This window comes from Lytechinus variegatus, chromosome 11 (genome assembly GCF_018143015.1).
Source record: "Lytechinus variegatus isolate NC3 chromosome 11, Lvar_3.0, whole genome shotgun sequence".
Classification (NCBI taxonomy): Eukaryota; Metazoa; Echinodermata; class Echinoidea; order Temnopleuroida; family Toxopneustidae; genus Lytechinus; species Lytechinus variegatus.
In genome coordinates this window covers 4,579,746-4,598,322 of record NC_054750.1, presented here as the reverse complement: position 1 = coordinate 4,598,322, position 18,577 = coordinate 4,579,746, and the positions used below count along the sequence as shown (strand labels likewise).

Sequence of the window (18,577 nt, the reverse complement as noted above, 5' to 3'; positions counted from 1 at the left end):
ATTTGTGTTGGGAAGGAGAAAAAAAAATTAAACAGAATGGTGAAAGTTTGAAAAAAATCGGACAAGCAATAAGAAAGTTATAGCTGCTTTAAAATTGAGATCACTAATAGTATGTTGATTCCAAATTGGCAACTGGGAAGGTAAATTATGAATAGTGGCAAGGACAACTTTCCCATAGGCCATGTACTTTATCATCAGGGATTTCTCCCAAGTACCCATTCCCCTGGGGCAGTAATCTAAATATAACCCAGGTAGTATTTTGTTTTATGAAAGAAAAATATAATTTTTTTTTTAACTTTTGGGAAAAATGACATTTTAGCCATAATATGTATTATAATATGTATACATAGAAGAGTAGCCCTTGCTTTACATCACTATGACATCCCGTATGCGGCCAATTTGAAGTCTCCTGGATATAGTGATTACCAATATTTACAACTTAAAAATTCATAACTTTCTTGTTGCATGTCCAATATTGTTTAAACTATCACCTATCAACTTGTCTTATTTTTCTTTTTCTTATAAAAACAAGTTTTAATTTGGGTTAGATTCCCCTTAGAGGAAAAAGATACAGGGGCGCGGGTGATCGATATGTAGATGCCTAAGGTTGAAGTGCTCTGAGGCTTTGAATGATAACACTCCTCTCATAGTTGAATTGCTCATCCGTGCTATAGAATTCAGTGAGAAACTCCACAAGGTCATCTTTATTCTTTAGCAGGAGGTCATGGACAGGCGGGGTCTTCTCAGGGTTCGCAACAAACACCTGGGGGAAAAGAATGACGTAAGAGAAGTAATGGAAGACAGGAAAGAAAGATAGAGGAACAAAAGAGAAGACACAGAGAAGAGGATAGAAAGAGAAATATGGGGAGAAAATTGTGTTGAAACACAGTAAAAACTCAACTACCATGGATATTTTTTCTAGGTTATAAGTGTTATGAACTTTATGCTGTTGACAAAAATTGCTGAAGAAATTGCCATAGGACAAACCATGTCTGATTGATTCCCTGTATGTGGGACCTACTTGAAATATTTTCTTTCCTTTTTATTTGCAGAGCTCTTATATTATCTTTACTTGAGCAATTCTTGATGTGAAGATATAATGTAGAAAAATAGGGTCGGATTTCCAAAGGGCTGGCTATATTTTTATGGAATTGCCCCAATTTTATAATGACAAAATGATCTTAAAACCTGCATGTTATTCTGCTTCAACCACAATTTACTTTCCTTCCTTTTTTTTAATACTTTTTTTCCCTACCATTCTCACCTCTGCCATTTTACATCAAAAGTTTTTCACGTTATTTTTGTCTTTATTTTTTCCCTCCCTCATTTGCCCCATTTACTACTTGGAAATCCCAAGGGGCAGTCAGCCTCCCCCCCCCCCCCCGCTACCACTCTTCCATTTTACAGAGAAACGGAGATGTGTAGCTAGGCTTTGGGTTTGTAAAGCCAATACTGTGTGGCCCACAAAAAAAAAATGAGTTATACCAAGTAATTACATCACCCTACTCAATTGGATTTAGGCTATACATATATATAGAACCTACAAGGCTTGCTTATACTGTAAGCAAACAACATTACAGCCATGGGCTATATTTAGGCCTTACCTTGAATACGTTGAAAGCGCCTAGCTGGATGCCTCTTATTCTCCTATCTTTCAGCATTTGCATTATGAGTTCCAGATTCTCTACGTTGCCAATGTATCTTGTCATGAAATTATAATTATGTCTGTTTAGCAATAGTTCTCCAAGAAACTACAGGGAAAAAGAAGATATGATAGATTTGGATAGAATAAGATATATTAAAGTCTATCGTCCCCAATCTGGTGAATTTTCATGATTAGAGCTGTTCTTATATAACAAGTTACCTTTCTAATGACTACCTTTCTTTAACCCTAATAAGACTAGGGGGTGGACTCAGCCCCCCCCCCCCCAACATCTTTCATGATTTATCTGCCGCGAACATTTTTTGGAGCGCGTTGCTCACTGACTTATTACCTTCAAGTCTTCCAGAATTTTTTAGACAAAAATCGCGACCCTCGGTACGTGGTTCCGAAATTACGCAACATTTCATAAGTACATGTTGACTCAAAATTGCTCAGAACTGTGAATTCGCGTAAAAACCCAATACAAATTGTGTTTTTAGCCAATATCCAATGTATCATTTTTACTTTGACTGATTAAAATCAATTAATTTAATCGTTTATGATCAAAGTAAAGTCCCCAACAACTTTTCATTGCAAAAAAAAACAATGAAGAACAATGAAATACATAAGACATTTAGAAAATGATATACAAAGGAAAATAAATGTGATGTTGAAATTTTTTAAGTACATTCGATCACATTCCTTTAAAGAGTCTGTGAACCAAAAATTAACATTTTAGGGGCATTATTTAGTTAATTATAGCAAAATATTTATTTTATGCATAAATTACCATAATTGATAAATAGGAGTGAAATTTTTTGCAGAATTTGATCTTATAGTTTTGTAGATTATGCCATGGGTAACGTGCCCCGGGGGAGGGGGGCACTTCCATTGAGAAGTGGAATACGTGCCCTATCTTCAAAAAGATATCCTTATTACATGTATCTTGGTCACGCATCCTGGTATCCACTCCTCAATGGAAGTGGGGGGGGGGCGCATGCCAATTTTTTTCCGTAATCTCGCGATCAACGGCCAAGATCATAAGGCGGGCTGAATCATCCCCCCAGTCTTTTTAGGTCAGTCTATTTAGGGTTAATCCTAATACTCAAACACCCGGGGTGTTTGAAAGCTTGTTATTTCCAGGGAGGGGCCACTTTTTATGTCCCCTCCCCCGACATCTCGGCCAAGGGTCGCCCGATTGCACCAAAATTTTGCAAAAGGGTCAAGAGTTGTGTAATCCACAAAGTTGTGTAGCTAACTATGCGACAGTCTTTTTGTATTTTAATTACATTGATTTATGCAAGAATCAAATTTTTGTATTTCTTGCTAAAAGCCTCTGGAATAGCAATTTTTGGTGCAAATGTCTCATAACTCCCTCATCAGTTCCTGAAAGAAAGATAGGTTATGATAATTATTGTTTTTTACAATTTTTCTTTTGTATTTTTTTTTTTTTGGTTAAGCATTTACCGATGCGTATATGTGTGAGGATGTGTGTAGGGGGTGGGGGATAGTCTTTAAGCTGCAGCCTAATTCTTTTTTCTGATTTCGAAACAGAAAAAAACAAAAATTAAATATTGAGTGAAATTGATTCTGTTTTTGAGATTTAGAACAGAAAAATGACAGTTTTTTCTGTTTTAAATCTCAAAAATAGAATCAATTTTCACTCGATATTTCGTTTTTGCTGTTTTCCGTTTTGAAATGTACCTTGATTTAAAATATCCTGAATTTTAAAAAAATCTAAAGAATAGTTAGAATTGTGCCTGAAGAATGATGTCGAAGCCAAAATGAACAATGACGGCACTCCACCTCTTGTCTTGAAAACTATATTATTTTCAAGACCATTTTGAGCTTAGAACAAATGGTGATCAGAGATAATTAACGGTATAAACCAAATTGGTTTATCTGATGTGGTTTTGGAAAATAGAAACCAACTCAGCACCCACTTGGCGCTTGCATTAGATGACTATGGTGAGATATTTATGCTCTTTGTGAATTCCTAAAAAGATAGTCCTTAAAATGTCCCTGTTATGGGGACAACTATATACGAAAATTTCATATCTTAAAAGTGGCAATCATGTTACTACGTAATAATAAAAGCTCGAATTGTGAGCAAATATATTTGGTGTATAAATAACCCAGCGGCCCGCAGCTCTCTGGGTTAGTGCATTGTATTGACATAAAAGCGCCCTCTAATGCCTTTAAACAGGATTATTTATCTCATTTAACAGACAATATGTGAGCACTTGGAGTGAGGTACCCTAAGCAAAATATGTCTCACGAAGTTATGAAAAAAAAATTGTATGTAATAACTTATGTAGGCCTACTAAAATGACATTTTTGTGTTTTTTGCCAACTGCAAACTTGTTGATTTGGCATCATGGATTTGCCAACTGCAGATGGCTGAATATCATGAACATGAGTTACCAGTCTTGTGTTCTGTTCTTTTCAGATATGAATTTTGCCAACTGGGGAGTTATTGTGCGGCACTTTACTGACTGGTAGAGCCTATAGTGTTTTGCCGCTTGAATAGGCCCCCTGGGAGAGGCCCACTCCATGATTTGCAAACTATACTCTGGCTTAAATTATTTAACTTCAACTTTGGAAATTCACTCTACCCCACATTCTTTACCTAGTCCAGCCTCTCCTTATTTTGCAAAACTGGTGTGTATCTCAACTCGTCAGAAATCTCTTGTAGTTTTTTTTTGTTAATTTGTATGTCATAGCTCAATCTTTTTTTCCTTTGTATTTGCTGACTGGTAGGGCTCTAAGCCTTCCAATATGGACTTGGATTTGCCAACTGGTTACCTTTACTCTACATTCTGTAACCTTCGAAGGCACATCAGGCCCACTCGTTTTTTTTTCTTCCTTCCTTCCTTCCCTCCCTCCCTTTCTTACTTTCTTCCTTTCTCCTTTTCTCCCTCACTTCCTTCCTTTTTTTCTTTCTCTCTTTTTCTTTTTCTCCTCTATCCTCCATTTCGCCAACTGGTACTTGCAGTGGCGTAACTACGGGGGGGGGGGCATGGGGGGGCACGTGCCTCCCCAATCGGCTGGCAAACAAAAACGGGGAAAAGGAGAAAAAGAGAGAAAAAGGAAGAGAAACGTAGTGGGGAAAGAAGAAATTGTTGTTGATCATAGTGTTATATTATGTTGTGTAACATAGGAAGCATTTTCACAACTTTATGAAACATTATTTTGCTTAATTGTGTCTTCATTGTTCCTGGTGCTTGCATAGACTTTTTAACGAGACATATAAAACTGATGTACTAAAGCCTCCCGTTTTCAAATCAATATACAACAAAATAATATATTTCCTCGCAATTAGAGTTATTATTGTTTTGAGTAGTGATATATTCTTCTTTTTCATGACTACTGAAAGTTATTGCCCTATTTTAAGGTCTTAATATAAAACATTTCCTGTCCGTGCTAACGTTCGCATTAGTGGATTGGTGAGATTTCTGCTCTTCATGAACTTCTAAAATCAGTCCTTAAAATGTCAATTTTTCTGATCTGAATATCAAAACATTTTAGCTCGCGCTTCGCGCTCGCATCATTTGGTTAGTGAAATACGTGGGGTCGTAGTGAATTCCTACAAACAAGCCTTGAAATGCCCCTCTTCATTTCTGAATTTCCTAGATTTTCAGCTCGCGCTTCGCGCTCGCAGTATTTCATTAGTGAGATGCGTATGATAATCATGATTACAATGACTTCAAAAAGTGCTCCATGTGTTTAGATGTAATTCTAACAAAATCAGCAAGCGCTTGGCACTCGCATTAGATGAACATGGTGAGATATGTATACTCTGACTTAATGGATTCGTAACTATAGTCCTTAAAATATCCATGTTTTGGGGTCAATACATACAAAAATTTCAGCTCGCGCTTCGCGCTCGCATCGTTTGGTTAGTCAAATACGTAGGGTCTTAGAGAATTCCTACAAACAACCCTTAGAATGCCCCTCTTCTGGTCTATATTTCCTAAATGTTCAGCTCGCGCTTGCAGTATTTGATTAGTAAGATACGTATGATAATCATGATTACATGACTACAAAAGGTGCTTCATGACTGTGTTTAGATGTAATTCTAACAAAATCAGTAAAGGATGGCACTAGCATTAGATGACTATGGTGAGATATTTATACTCTTAATGGATTCTAAAATATAATCCTAAAAAAATTCCTTGTTTAGCATGTGTAGGGTCAGTATATACAAAAATTTTAGCTCGCGCTTCGCGCTCGCATTGTTTGTTTAACGAGACAGTTAAGTATCATGATTACAAAACAATTTGCTTATAACGTCAAATTTTAGCCCTCAATATCAAAAATTTTCAGTTCGCGCTTCGCGCTCGCATTATTTAATCAGTGAGATACATATTCGTTTGATGGCACTGCATGTCCTTAAAATATCTCTATTAGGTCAGTATACCTGACAACTGAGTGCGCTTCGCGCGCTCCATAAGTGACCCGAAATTTTTGCTGGTGCCCCCCCAATGCCGTGACCCACGGTACGCCACTGGGTACTTGACTTTGCTGACTGCCATGAATGTTAGGTGGACACCCCCCCCCCCATATTCTCTAGCTACGGCCATGGCCTTTGTCAAAAATTGGTAAATGAAAACAGACCCAGACTCCGGAGAGCTTTCTTCAGCTTCGAAACTTATGGACGAACTGCTGTTCTAATTCATAATTTTTTTTCAAGGACATTCCGCTGTTTTTTTTTATTATTTAGTGGCCATTTTTAATCCATCATGTATCCCAGGGTGAAAACTCCTTAATAATCATGATAATAGCATTCTATTGCTTAAAATAAAGCCATCTGCCAAAGCTCGGATTGTTACAGTAGTCAGAGTTTTCTTTTCGTACGTCTGAATAGAGATGAAATAAACTGCTGTGCTGTGTACATGTGATGTCTGCATATAGAAAAAAATAGAGTGAGGGAATCAGAATACTTAATATGAGATGCATACTTACATCAATTCCATTTTTCTTCGTCTCATAACGGTCAGATTTGAGAAAATAATTGGTAAAGTCTTCTGTAAACCTATCGTAATTTTCCTCCAAAAACATAGAAGCCAGCAGCTGGTGTCTTGTTAAAAGAATCTGCAAAAAAATGAAAACCAATGAAACAACGCATTAAGCCATGTAACAATACACTTTTATTTATTTATTCAATTTTGTACAGGAAGTGCTAAAGGAGTTACCAGAACTTAATACAGGCTGCCAAGGTTAAGTTAACCAAGGTTTAAGTTTTTGAAATGTCATCATAACTTAAAAAGTATATGGACCTAGTTCATGAAACTTGGACATAGGGTATTAAAGTATTACTGAACATCCAACCTGAGTTTTAGGTCACATGACCAAAGTCAAAGATCATTTAATTACGGTCAATGAACTTAGCCCATGTTGTGGGAATCAATATCGAAATCTTAACTTAGGTTAAGTTTTGAAATTGTCGTCATCACACTTTTAAAAGTTTATGGATATAGTTCATGAAACTGAGCAATCAAGTATCCCTGAACATCCTGTGTGAGTTTCAGGTCACATGACCAAGGTCAGTGGTCATTTAGGTCAATGAAATCTTGCCGTTTTGGGGGGTATTTGATGAATTGGCATCATAACTTTGAAAGTTTATGGATCTAGTACATTAAACATAGACATTAAGGGTAATCAAGTCCAAATGTCCAAAATGTATAATGATAGAATCACCTTTTCATAACAATACTTCTGATATTTTAAACCTACCGATTTATAGCTGTGAAGCATTTGTTGGTCATGACGAAAAATGGTAAATATCGGGAGTTATCATTAAAGGGATTATGTTTCGAGCAGTTAAATGTTGTTAGGATATTGAGGATTATTGATGAAATTAATTGATCTAATTGATTGACACTAGTTGATCATATGCTTACAAATTCTATAAATAAAGTGAGGTCTTTTGGTGTAATCAATAATGGGTTTAGTGTCATGCTATGGGTTTTCTCATTTGGAAGTCCCATTTAATAAGTATACACATGAAAAATATATAACTTTTAGGAAGTGTATAGATGTCAAAATCAAATTAGAAATGAGTTTTGGAATGTATTAAAATCTTTTATATCACATTGTAATGTATCATCTGCCAACCATTCATGCACTGGTGACGCTTTCGATACTGCTAATAAATTTAATCTACATTTTGCAAGTGTTGCTAACAAGGTATCTATTGATGAAATGAAAGATTTGACAGATTTTCAAGTACTTGATATTGATGATATATTTACTTTAAACAAGATACAAGAAAGTGATATTTTGGAAGAAATGAATACACGTAAAAACAAGCAATGATTCTTAAAGGAAAATGAAACCGTTGAAATAAGATAACTTGTGTGAAAACCGAAAAGTCAAAGAAACAGATTAACGAAAGATTGAGAAAAATAGGACAAATAATGAGAAAGTTATTAGCATTTGATTATTGTGATCACTAATGCTACGGAGGTCCTCACATTGGCAATGTGACAAAGATGTGTGATGTCACTTGTGAACAACTCTTCCCATTACTTTAGTGTATATTTTACCTAAACTGCCTCTTTTATCACATCTGTCAGTAGATCACATGTTCTTTCTCCAGGAGGGCATGTAATACAGATATTTAAAGAATACATCATGGATAAAGAGTCATTTGTATCACCATAAGCCTATGGAAAAAGCATAAGAGACATTTTTGGGGTATTTTATAGTCCATCAAAGGGAAAGTTGTTCAGAAAAAGTAGCACTCTCCTGGATTTAAAAAAAAAGATAACCAATAATGAACAAATCCATCAAGGGGTCTGTAAAAGGAGTCTGTAGTATCGTACCTTAAATGTTGCGAATGCATCAGCTGCAATGTCGGTTTTAGGCATCACTATGTATTTGAAAAGTTCGAAGAACTCGGGGGCAAACAACACTATTTTCGCAAGGGATTCATAATGCATGCATTCTCGGAGCAATACGCCATCGTTGAACACAAAGTTCGGACTTTCATACCTGGATTGGTAGGAAAATGATACGAATCAATTAACGATCATCATCATTATTATCGTCGTCATCATCATATTATCGTCAACATCATCAACCTTCCAAATCAAATTGCAACATCTTTATAATCCTTATTTACATATTGCAACAAATACTAAATGTTACAATACTGGTTTCCTTATCCTGCTTTTCACCCTTTTATGTGCTTTCCACTTTTTTTTCTTAATTTTCTCCTTTTGTTTATTTTTGTCTTCCTATTCTCCTCCTTGTTTTTCTTCTTCTTCTCCTCCTTCTTTTTCTTCTCCATTTATCTTCTTCTCCTCAGGCCTTCTTCCCATCCTCCTCCTTCATCTCCCTCTTCTCCTTCTCTCCCTCCATACCTCTCTCTCCTTTTCTTTTCGATCGTTCTGTCCTTTCTTTATTTTTCTTTCTTTCTTATTCTTTCTTTCCCTCCCCCTCTCTCTTTTTTTATTATTTTTTCTTTCGTTTCTGCCACTTTCGCCTCTTTGCTTCGATCTGATTTAGTTTTCGAGTAAAAAGCTAAAACGTTTTATCAATTTTTTGCCATGAAAAGGGTCCCGAGAAAATGGTATTCTCACAGACATATTGAATATTTCCCTTGGAAAGATCAGATTTGATTACAAACAATTAAGCGACAGCTAGTGCATATCTTCAACTCGCATAACAGAGGAGAAGAAGTGTATATGTCGGGAGGAAGATATTCCTCCCAGCGCAGAACAATGAAATTTTGAAATTTCAAAGGGCGGACGTTTCATCAAATGCAGATATCTCAAATACCCCATCGGCTCTAGTTCAATCGATTTTCTAAGATTATTGAAATTCATAACAAAGAAAATGGTGCGCAACTGAAGTGGAAATTTCTGTGATTTATTGAAATTGTATTGAAAAAAAGGATGCCTAATTTCTTTGACTTATCCTGGAGTGCTTCAATTTGAATTATAAAGAAAGTTGAGTGCCATTCAAATTTTAAACTGAGGGCGCAAAACAGGATAGGAGATGAATGTGCAGAGAAATGACATGAAGTTCAATAAAAAAATTTGAGAAAAAATATTGTACTTTTTTTCATTTAATACGACACGAATTTTATACCTTCCTCTTTTTAATTATATAGGAACCTGTTTGCCCCAAAATTATGGTTGTTTAGTATTGAGCTGAAAAGCGGGAGAAGTTGACTTTATGGAGGTGACGGCAGAAATTGATGTAAAGATTTTACCCGCCCGGAGCCGCGTTGCCGTTTTACACCCTGGCGAAGGCATTTTCCGGAAAAGTAGCCAAAAAGCGACTAGTGAAGAGTCTACGTCTATGTTTGTTTACATTATCAGCTGGGCGCGCGATCCAAAGTCCGCACCGAAGTTATCCGCAGAACATACCGTACTTGCAAATTTATGCAGCTGAGCCATGAGCTGAGCTTATACTTTCCAGGTTCAATACGAATGTTTGCATTGATCAGTTGCCTTGCCGATTTGCTGATGTCTGTCTTTCTCTCTATCTGTCTATATATCTATCTCTCAAATTCTATCTGTATCTATCTATGTAACTGCAGTATCTATCTATCTAATAATCTTCTCTGTCTCCGGCTCTGTCTCTCTCATTCTTTATCTAACATCTATCTATCTCAAATTCTCTATCTCTCTCTATCTATCCATCCATCTGTCTGTCTTTCTCTATTTCTCTCTCTCTACCTACCTATGTAACTACAGTATCTATCTGTTAATTTGTCGCTCTTCTCTCTCATTCTTGATCTATCTGACATCTATCTATCTCTCAAATTCTCTATCTATCTATCCATCTGTCTGTCTTTCTCTATTTCTCTCTATCTATTTATCTATTTTTTAACTAGAGTATCTATCTGTTAATTTGTTAATAATCTTCTCTGTCTCTCTCATTCTTTAATTATCTATTTAATATCTCTCTCTCTATCTATCCATCTGTCTGTCTTTCTCTTATTCTCTCTATCTATTTATCTATCTATTTTTTTAACTTATCTATCTGTTAATTTGTTAATATTCTTTGTCTCTCTCCCTCTTTATCTATCTAACATCTATCTATCTCTCATCTATCTATCTCTATCTATCTATCCATCTGTCTGTCTTTATTTATCTCTATATATCTATCTATGTATCTATCTATCTGTTAATTTGTCTATCTTCTCTGTCTCTCTCATTCTTTATCTTTCTATCTATCTAACATCTATCTATCTGTCTCTCAAATTCTCTATCTCTCTCCTTCTCTAGCATCTGTCTGTCTTTTTCTCTCTTTCTCCGTCCATATTTCTATCTACAACATCTCTCTCCCCCTCTCCCTCTATATATCGACCTCTCTGTCCTCCCTCTCTTTATTTATCTATCTATCCATCCATCTCTCCCTCTTTCTCTCTCTCTCTCTCTATTCTATCTATCCACCTCTCTCTCTCTATTTCTATCTGTCTATCTTGTCTCTATCTATATATCAGTCTTCTATATCTATCTTTCGGCAGCTTCTAAAAAGTGTATCAATCCATCAAACTTCAATTTGTCTTTCCATTATAAGTATCTGTTTATTTTGATTTTGTCTGTCATTCTATTCATTTAGTTAATAATTTATTTTTAGAAAAAAAACTATCATAAACAACGCGACTGCAAAAGCATGTTCGGATTTCACTCCTGACTGCCGCTCTCTCTGTACATGAAGTGCCGAGGAACTCTGTGCTCTGATCAGTAACTGTGCAAATTGCATGCGGTGGTGGACTCGCCTGTGTCGCACACTGCATAGGGTCCATGCTGCATGCAACCAGCGACGTGTGTAGACTCTTCACTAGTCGCTTTTTGGCTACTTTTCCGGAAAATGCCTTCGCCAGGGTGTAAAACGGCAACGCGCCGCCCGGAGCCGACCCGAAGTTGCGCAATCAATTAAAAAAAAGATAACTTCATATACTTCGGCCTAACCTTATTCTAATTCCATGCCCTAATGTATACATTTGAACTTTAACTGGCAAGAAACACATATAGCTGAGATGGAAAAATAGGGTTAGAGAAACAATTGAGAACTTCAAAATTGTCATTTAACCGCGCACAGCGCGGAAGCAAAATTCATATATAAATTTAGAACAAGAGTGAAGGAGTTTCTCTTTGAGAAAAAAAATAAAGAATAAAAAAGAAAAAACCCATAAAGCTACCTTTCTTCCCCTTCCTCCCTTGCCTTTTCCTTTTCTCCTTTCTTTTTTCCCTTCTTTTTTTTTGGGGTGGGGGCTTTTTTGAGGGGGCGACCGCCCCCTGGCTACGCACCTGTCCCTCCTTCCTTGAGAGGCACAATTTTTTAGGGGAATATGTCATGCATATGCAAGTAAAGACCTTTTTCTTTTCTTTTTTCTTGTCCAGTTTTTCTTAGCCAAAATGACCTCGATTTGGTAGTGAAAGCCATTTTTATATTTGCTTTTAAAAATTATCCTGTGCAAATGCCCCCATCCTCATTTTGGAAAATCCTGGATCCGCCCCTGGATTACAATATACTTAATGGTCAAGTCCACCCCAGGAAAATGCTGACTTGAGTAAATGGAGAAAAATAAAATTAGCATAGTGCTGAAAATTTCATCAAAATCGGATGTAAAATAAGTATAATGACATTTTAAAGTTTCGCTTATTTTTCACAAAAAAGTGATATGCTCAACTAGGTGGGTCAGTCGATGATGGACATCACTCATAATTTCTTCTGTTTTTTTTTTTTGGGGGGGGAGGGTTAAATTATACAGTATTTCATTTTTTATAGATTTGACAATAAGGACCAACTTGAGTGAAACATACAGTATTACATAATGCTAATTCCACATGTTCAGGGAGGAATTAATCGTTGAGTTCACTTGACAATGAGGAGAAAATTAGAATATACCGTATTTCATATAATAAAATACAAAAGAAATAGTGAGTGGATGAGGTCATAGTCTTCTCATTTGCTTACCAGCCAGGATGTGCATCTAACGGTTTTGTGAATTTAAGGATAAGTTTAAAATGTCATCTTATTTTACATCCGATTTTGATGAAATTTTCAGTGTTATGCTTGTTGGATATTTCTCTTTTTATTCAAATCAACTTTTTGCTGGCGTGGACTTGTCCTTTAATTACCTATTTAAGAGAATGAAAAGTCCTTCTTTCTTCTCTCTGAGAAATTCTACGCTGGGACTCATGGTACCGATTTGTTGGCCGAGTAAGGTACTGATTATGTAGACAGCATCATTCTGGGCCTGTAATTAGAGTAATAAAAAATTATATAATTATATCAAAAAAACTCTTCTTTGAAATCAAACACAAATATTTAATGGAAAATAGTATCACAAAGAAAGTTATCACACCTGTGGAATGCTAAGGATATCATCATTCACTGAATCATATGTCATCATTTATTTCTTGCTCATTTTATTTTTTCTTTGGGGTGTAATATGGCGTTGGATTCAGGATGACTTGGTGACTTTTGGAGCCCACAAGTAAAAATGTGGTCTAAGTTTACAGAAAAATACAGATAAGTGGAACGCCTCTGGCAATCTCGCCTGCATCACGCGAACCCGCATACATTCGTAATTCCGAAGCTTCGTAATTCCGAAGGTTCGGTTATTCCGAAGGTTCGTATTTCCGAAGGTTCGTAATTCCGAAGGTTCGTCAATCCGAAAACGAAATAAGGTTCGTAATTCCGAAAGTTCGTTAATCCGAAAATGAAATAAGGTTCGTACTTCCGAAGGTTCGTTAATCCGAAAACAAAATGAGGTTCGTAATTCCGAAAATGAAAATAATTCATTTTGGTAACAAAAAACGGTGTTGTCATTACAAGATTCCACGATATTATGCAATGATAGTATTAACGATCGATGATACATGCGTGTGTTGTGCCTAAAAGTATGTATTTCATTAAGAATAGGCGCCCTGATCAAGCATAGGCTAATTTCGATTTTATCTGAGCAATTGCTGCCTAAGCAAATGGTTTAAAGATGCAGGGGATCAAGTGTGTTGGTCGCGTGCGTGTAACCTCTAGATAATAGGATTTGTATTGGAGGGGATGTCATTTTTAATAACAGCTTCTGCTGGTAATAAAAATAATACTAATAATGATCCTTGTGAGATGTTGAAAGCGCGAATCGCTAGCTCAAATTAGTAGACATTTCATGCAACAAGACGTGAACTTAAATATTCTGAGCATTTTTGTAATCGTGAGAAAGATGTGTATCTTTCTAAAGAATTAACTCGAGGGAGAGCTGTAATTTGTTTATATACTGACCTGGGCCCGTTGCATAAAACTTTTTACCTGAGAAAACTCAGGTTGTTTTTACCGAAGTTTTTGCCCTGTGCTAAAGTCAATGGCGGAAATCAGACTAACCTTAGTTTTCAGTTTTCTCAGGTAAAAAGTTTTATGCAACAGGCTTCTAAGTAATCTTTTAAGGACTGCATTTAGTGACTCATGAATAGAATATATATCTCACGAACTAAATAATGAGAGCGCGAACCGCAAGCTTAAAATTTGTGATATTCCACCTGAAAACTGGACATTTTATACTTTTTTGTAACCAGGGATAGAATGAGTTCCTCAATAAACAATACTTGATGCGAGCGAGAAACGTGAGCCAAACTTTTCTGATTTTCCAACCTGAAAACTGGACATTCTAAGCATTCTTGTAAAAAAAATAATAATGGCTGGGAGAACAGTTTTCAGAACTGAAGTGGCTTCCCATGGGTAAATAATATCTGTATCATTATTATCATTCTGGCAAAACTTCGCTTATCACAAGCGAATAGATTCTACGACCTTTTTTGACTCGTCAAAGTCTCGGACAAAGTGCATGATTTAATAGCATTCTTTACGATTATAAGTGGATTTTTGGATTTGGTGGATTCTTTTATTATTTGGAAATATATTCGTGATATTGGAAACATATTCACTGGAATTCTGAGTGATATTTTGTGGTGAATTTGATCTTAGTCTCTCCGTGCTCCATATACGACTTTCCATCATAGTCCCATCTGTATACACAGGAACCTCCTGAACTCTTGGAAACACAAATCGGTAATTTTACACTCTATTCGTCTATTACTGCGGCTTATACTGATTGATTCATATCTTACTAGTGTGATTATTGAATACACTCTACAAAATGACTAAAATAAGCTTGCATCGAAATTAAAAACTAACTCATGTCATGGAATTCCTGGATCTGATCAATTTAGATGCAAATTACCAAAGCATTTGACAATTTCTAGTATAAACACTCTCTTATCTCATCTACTGAAACATGATATTGTCAATGCAGCACTTGATGAAGAATTGATTGATTATCTAACATCTGAATTAGGATCGATATATAGTCATCTGAATACAGATATTGCCCGTCATTACAGCATTTTAGCAACAACAAATGGCCGCCATGACTTTCACAACTCTAGATTACATGAGCATACTCCCCATGACAACGGCAAGCAAACGGATTCCCCCACTACCTTAATTGGTCATGGTAATTCGTATGCAAATTTTGTTGATAATAGCTGCCAAACGGATTCTTACCCCATGTTAAACAACCGTGACGTTGAGTCACGAGGAAATCCCATTCATATACACAAAAGCTGTTTATGTACAACGGACCCATCTGTATATAGTACGAAAGGATTCCCCGCCTAAGAACACGTCATCAAAGGATTCACCCTCTGCTCAGTCGAGGGTAAACTGCTCTTTGTCCACTTGCTCATGCGCGAAGCAAAGTGCAAGCTCTTGTTTGTATACAGACTACGAACTACATTTGAAATTGGATCGCCTTTCAAAGGAATTCAAAGATTTGCAACTGAAGGTAAATGAACTTTTAGTAGGGTTGTGCCCTGATGAACCCGCTCCCTTACAGAATGCTTTCATTAAAGAATATGATGCCACTCAGCGACCTGCTGATTCAAACTGTTCCCATGAAGAGTCCCCTGAAGTTATCCGTCCTACTCCAACACACATCGGTCATACCGATATATCTGATATTGATAAACAACTCAATGAGTACAGAAACAAGCAAAAACTAATATACGATGAATTATCAGGCAGAAATTATGATAATAACACTCAATCGGACCATGACATTAAACATGCAAAGGATAATACTGATGTGGTAGAAGATGCTATGATGAGACATGACGTCCAAACCACAATCGACTCTCGGCATACAGGAAATAACGAAAAAGACGAAAATCCAGCAAGTAAACACAATACAAAGAAATCTTCGCAGACACAAATAAAAGCAGATGTGCTGATAATTGGAGACTCTATGACTAAACAAATAAGACCATCAAAACTTTCTCGAAGTAAGAAAATAGTTTGCAGAACCTTGAACGGAGCTAGGATTGAAGATGTGTACAGTGATGTACATAAACTAGCCAATGGATACGGAGTGAGCGAAGTTGTGGTGCATCTCGGCACAAATAACATTATGCCCTTTTTACACAGGATTTTCTTAACCCCGGACTATCGCTAACCCCGTACTATCCTTAACCCCGTACTATTTTTTTTTCCTTTTCACACATGCCAAATTGTTATTGCTAACCCCGGATAAGGAATGCTTGCTTTTTACACACGAAACTCGCTAACCCCGGACAATTTCCTTAACCCCGTACTATTTAAGCTTAGCCCACTTTCGTTTTACACATGCGATCTTAACCCCGTACTATTGCTTTTAGCACCGCAATTGGTGGGATAACCCTGCTTTTTTGCAGGGCCAAATAATCCCGTAGTATAGGTGGGGTTAGCCCACTTTGCAAAAACGCTGTGTAAAACGAAAGTGGGCTAAGCTTAACCCCGTACTATAGGTGGGGCTAAATTGCCATTTAGCCCCACCAATAGTACGGGGTTAAGGAAATTTTAGCCTGTCTAAAAAGGGTATTTGATGCGATGAGGCAGATGAAATAATCGCCAAGACAATATCCCTTCTTGAACAAATAAATAAAATTCCAGGAGTCAAAACCATTGCTGCATCAACCATCAGACAGAACGAAGACAACAGAGAATACACCAAAGTTTCAGATGTGAACGCAGCTATCAAACTTTCAGCCAATCAGCGAGGCTGGTTCATCATTAGCAACGACAACATCGTCCCCGACCGTCACTTGAACGTAGATGGCGTGCATCTAAATCGTACCGGGACAATCACCTTCGCACAAAATATTATCAGTTTTCTCCGGCGTACATCGAGATCTGCATCGAACGACTCGCGATATAGGTCCTATGATGCTGACTTTCCTCCTCTGAATAACGACGGAATCCCATGGAATGGAGCAGAGGGTGCATTGACATCAACTCGTGATTTGTATCCACGTTGGACTCCATATGAAGACTCTCAAATGGGCAACGAACCTCCACCTTTTCCTTCGGGCGAAGTTATACCAAGTCACGACGGAAACCAGAGAACAGAATGTTTCCAAAGGATTGGATGGACTGCCTCACGACAGCAAAGAACCTTCTAAACAATCCTCACAGTTAAATGTTAACAATTATGATGAAAACAGCTCTATGAGTACTTTTTCATTTCACTCACAACATGATGTGAATTGGGTCCATACATGTAAATATTTCGGAATCCAGGATAAGTTGTTTAGATTTATTCCAAATAAGGGTTTGAAATTATGTCACATTAATATAAATTCACTAGTGTCAAAGGTATCTGAACTTAATTTTTTTCTACAAAATCATCCTTTCCATGTTGTTACCATCTCGGAGACCAAATGTGATGGTACAATATCTGATTCTGAATTAGATATTGAACACTACAATGTTTTCCGCAAAGACCGCAATCATGGCAATCGACATGGAGGAGGTGTAGCACTCTACGTGAAAGATGACATAAATTGTTTGTATGAAAATAATATCGTGTGTCACGATATTGAAGCTCTTTGGGTTAAACTGTCAATAAAACACTCAAAAACAATGCTTATATGTGTTATATACAGACCACCGAACTCGGGGTCTAATTTTTTTGATTTATTGAACAGAATGTTAAATCAAGCTATTACAAACACAGATGTAGAAATTATATTATTTGGAGATCTGAACTGTGATATGTCTCCATGCTATATTGATTCTATGTCTCGATCTCTTGATGAAATCATGACTGGTTTTTTGTTTGATCAATTAATTGATATACCAACACGAGTGACGACAACGTCACAAACTATTATTGATCTTATATATTCCACTGATATAGACAACCACTCAATGAATGCCAGTAACAAAAACATCTTTCAGTGATCACTATATGATTTTTACTGTCTATGGTGATACAGATATTAATCAAAAAGAAAATATTATAGAATGGAGAGATTTCAAAGGCTTTGAATTCTCTGAATTTCAGTCTTTATTATCCCAAGTTCATTTTGAAGATGTATATCAATGTGAAGATGTAAATTGTGCATGGGACATATGGTACAAGCCGCTGATGGAAATTATAAACAAATGTGCACCATACAAAAGAAAACGTATACGAAACAAGGCGTGTCCGTGGGTGACAGGTGATGTAATTGCATTGATGAATACAAGGGATTACTTACATGAAAAAGCAATCAAACTGTCGTCATCATATCTTTGGAATCAATATAAAAGGTATAGAAATCTTGTGACAAGGAAACTCAATAAGCTTAAAAAATCATATATTACCTCTTTATTAGATGTTAAATCAGGTAACGCAAATGCATTGTGGGATGTTATGAGGCGTCTGACTAAGAAAAAGCAACCTAAAAATATGACATTGAACGTAAACGATACCGAAATATCTGACTTGAAAGAAATTGTTGAGCTCTTCAATACATATTTTATTGACTCAGTTCAGGAACTCACTAACAATTTTGAACAAAGTGTTGAGAATTCCGAAGAGTGTGAACACATTAATGAAGAAAATTCGGAAAAGCAGATAAAAAGTGATTTGTTTAAATTTCTCTATTATTTCTA

General features: G+C 36.4%; 1 protein-coding gene across 1 annotated transcript; it reads right to left on the bottom strand.

Moving 5' to 3' along the window:
• Positions 1 to 449: 449 nt before the first annotated feature.
• LOC121424427 (protein Mo25-like) lies at positions 450 to 8,634 on the bottom strand. Its single transcript, XM_041620114.1, has 4 exons — positions 8,470 to 8,634; positions 6,608 to 6,736; positions 1,605 to 1,751; positions 450 to 763 (listed from the first exon to the last, which is right to left on the bottom strand). The coding sequence occupies exons 1-4, from the start codon at positions 8,584 to 8,586 to the stop codon at positions 602 to 604; spliced, it is 555 nt and encodes a 184-aa protein (XP_041476048.1). The 5' UTR covers positions 8,587 to 8,634; the 3' UTR covers positions 450 to 601.
• Between the last annotated feature and the right edge of the window lie 9,943 nt (positions 8,635 to 18,577).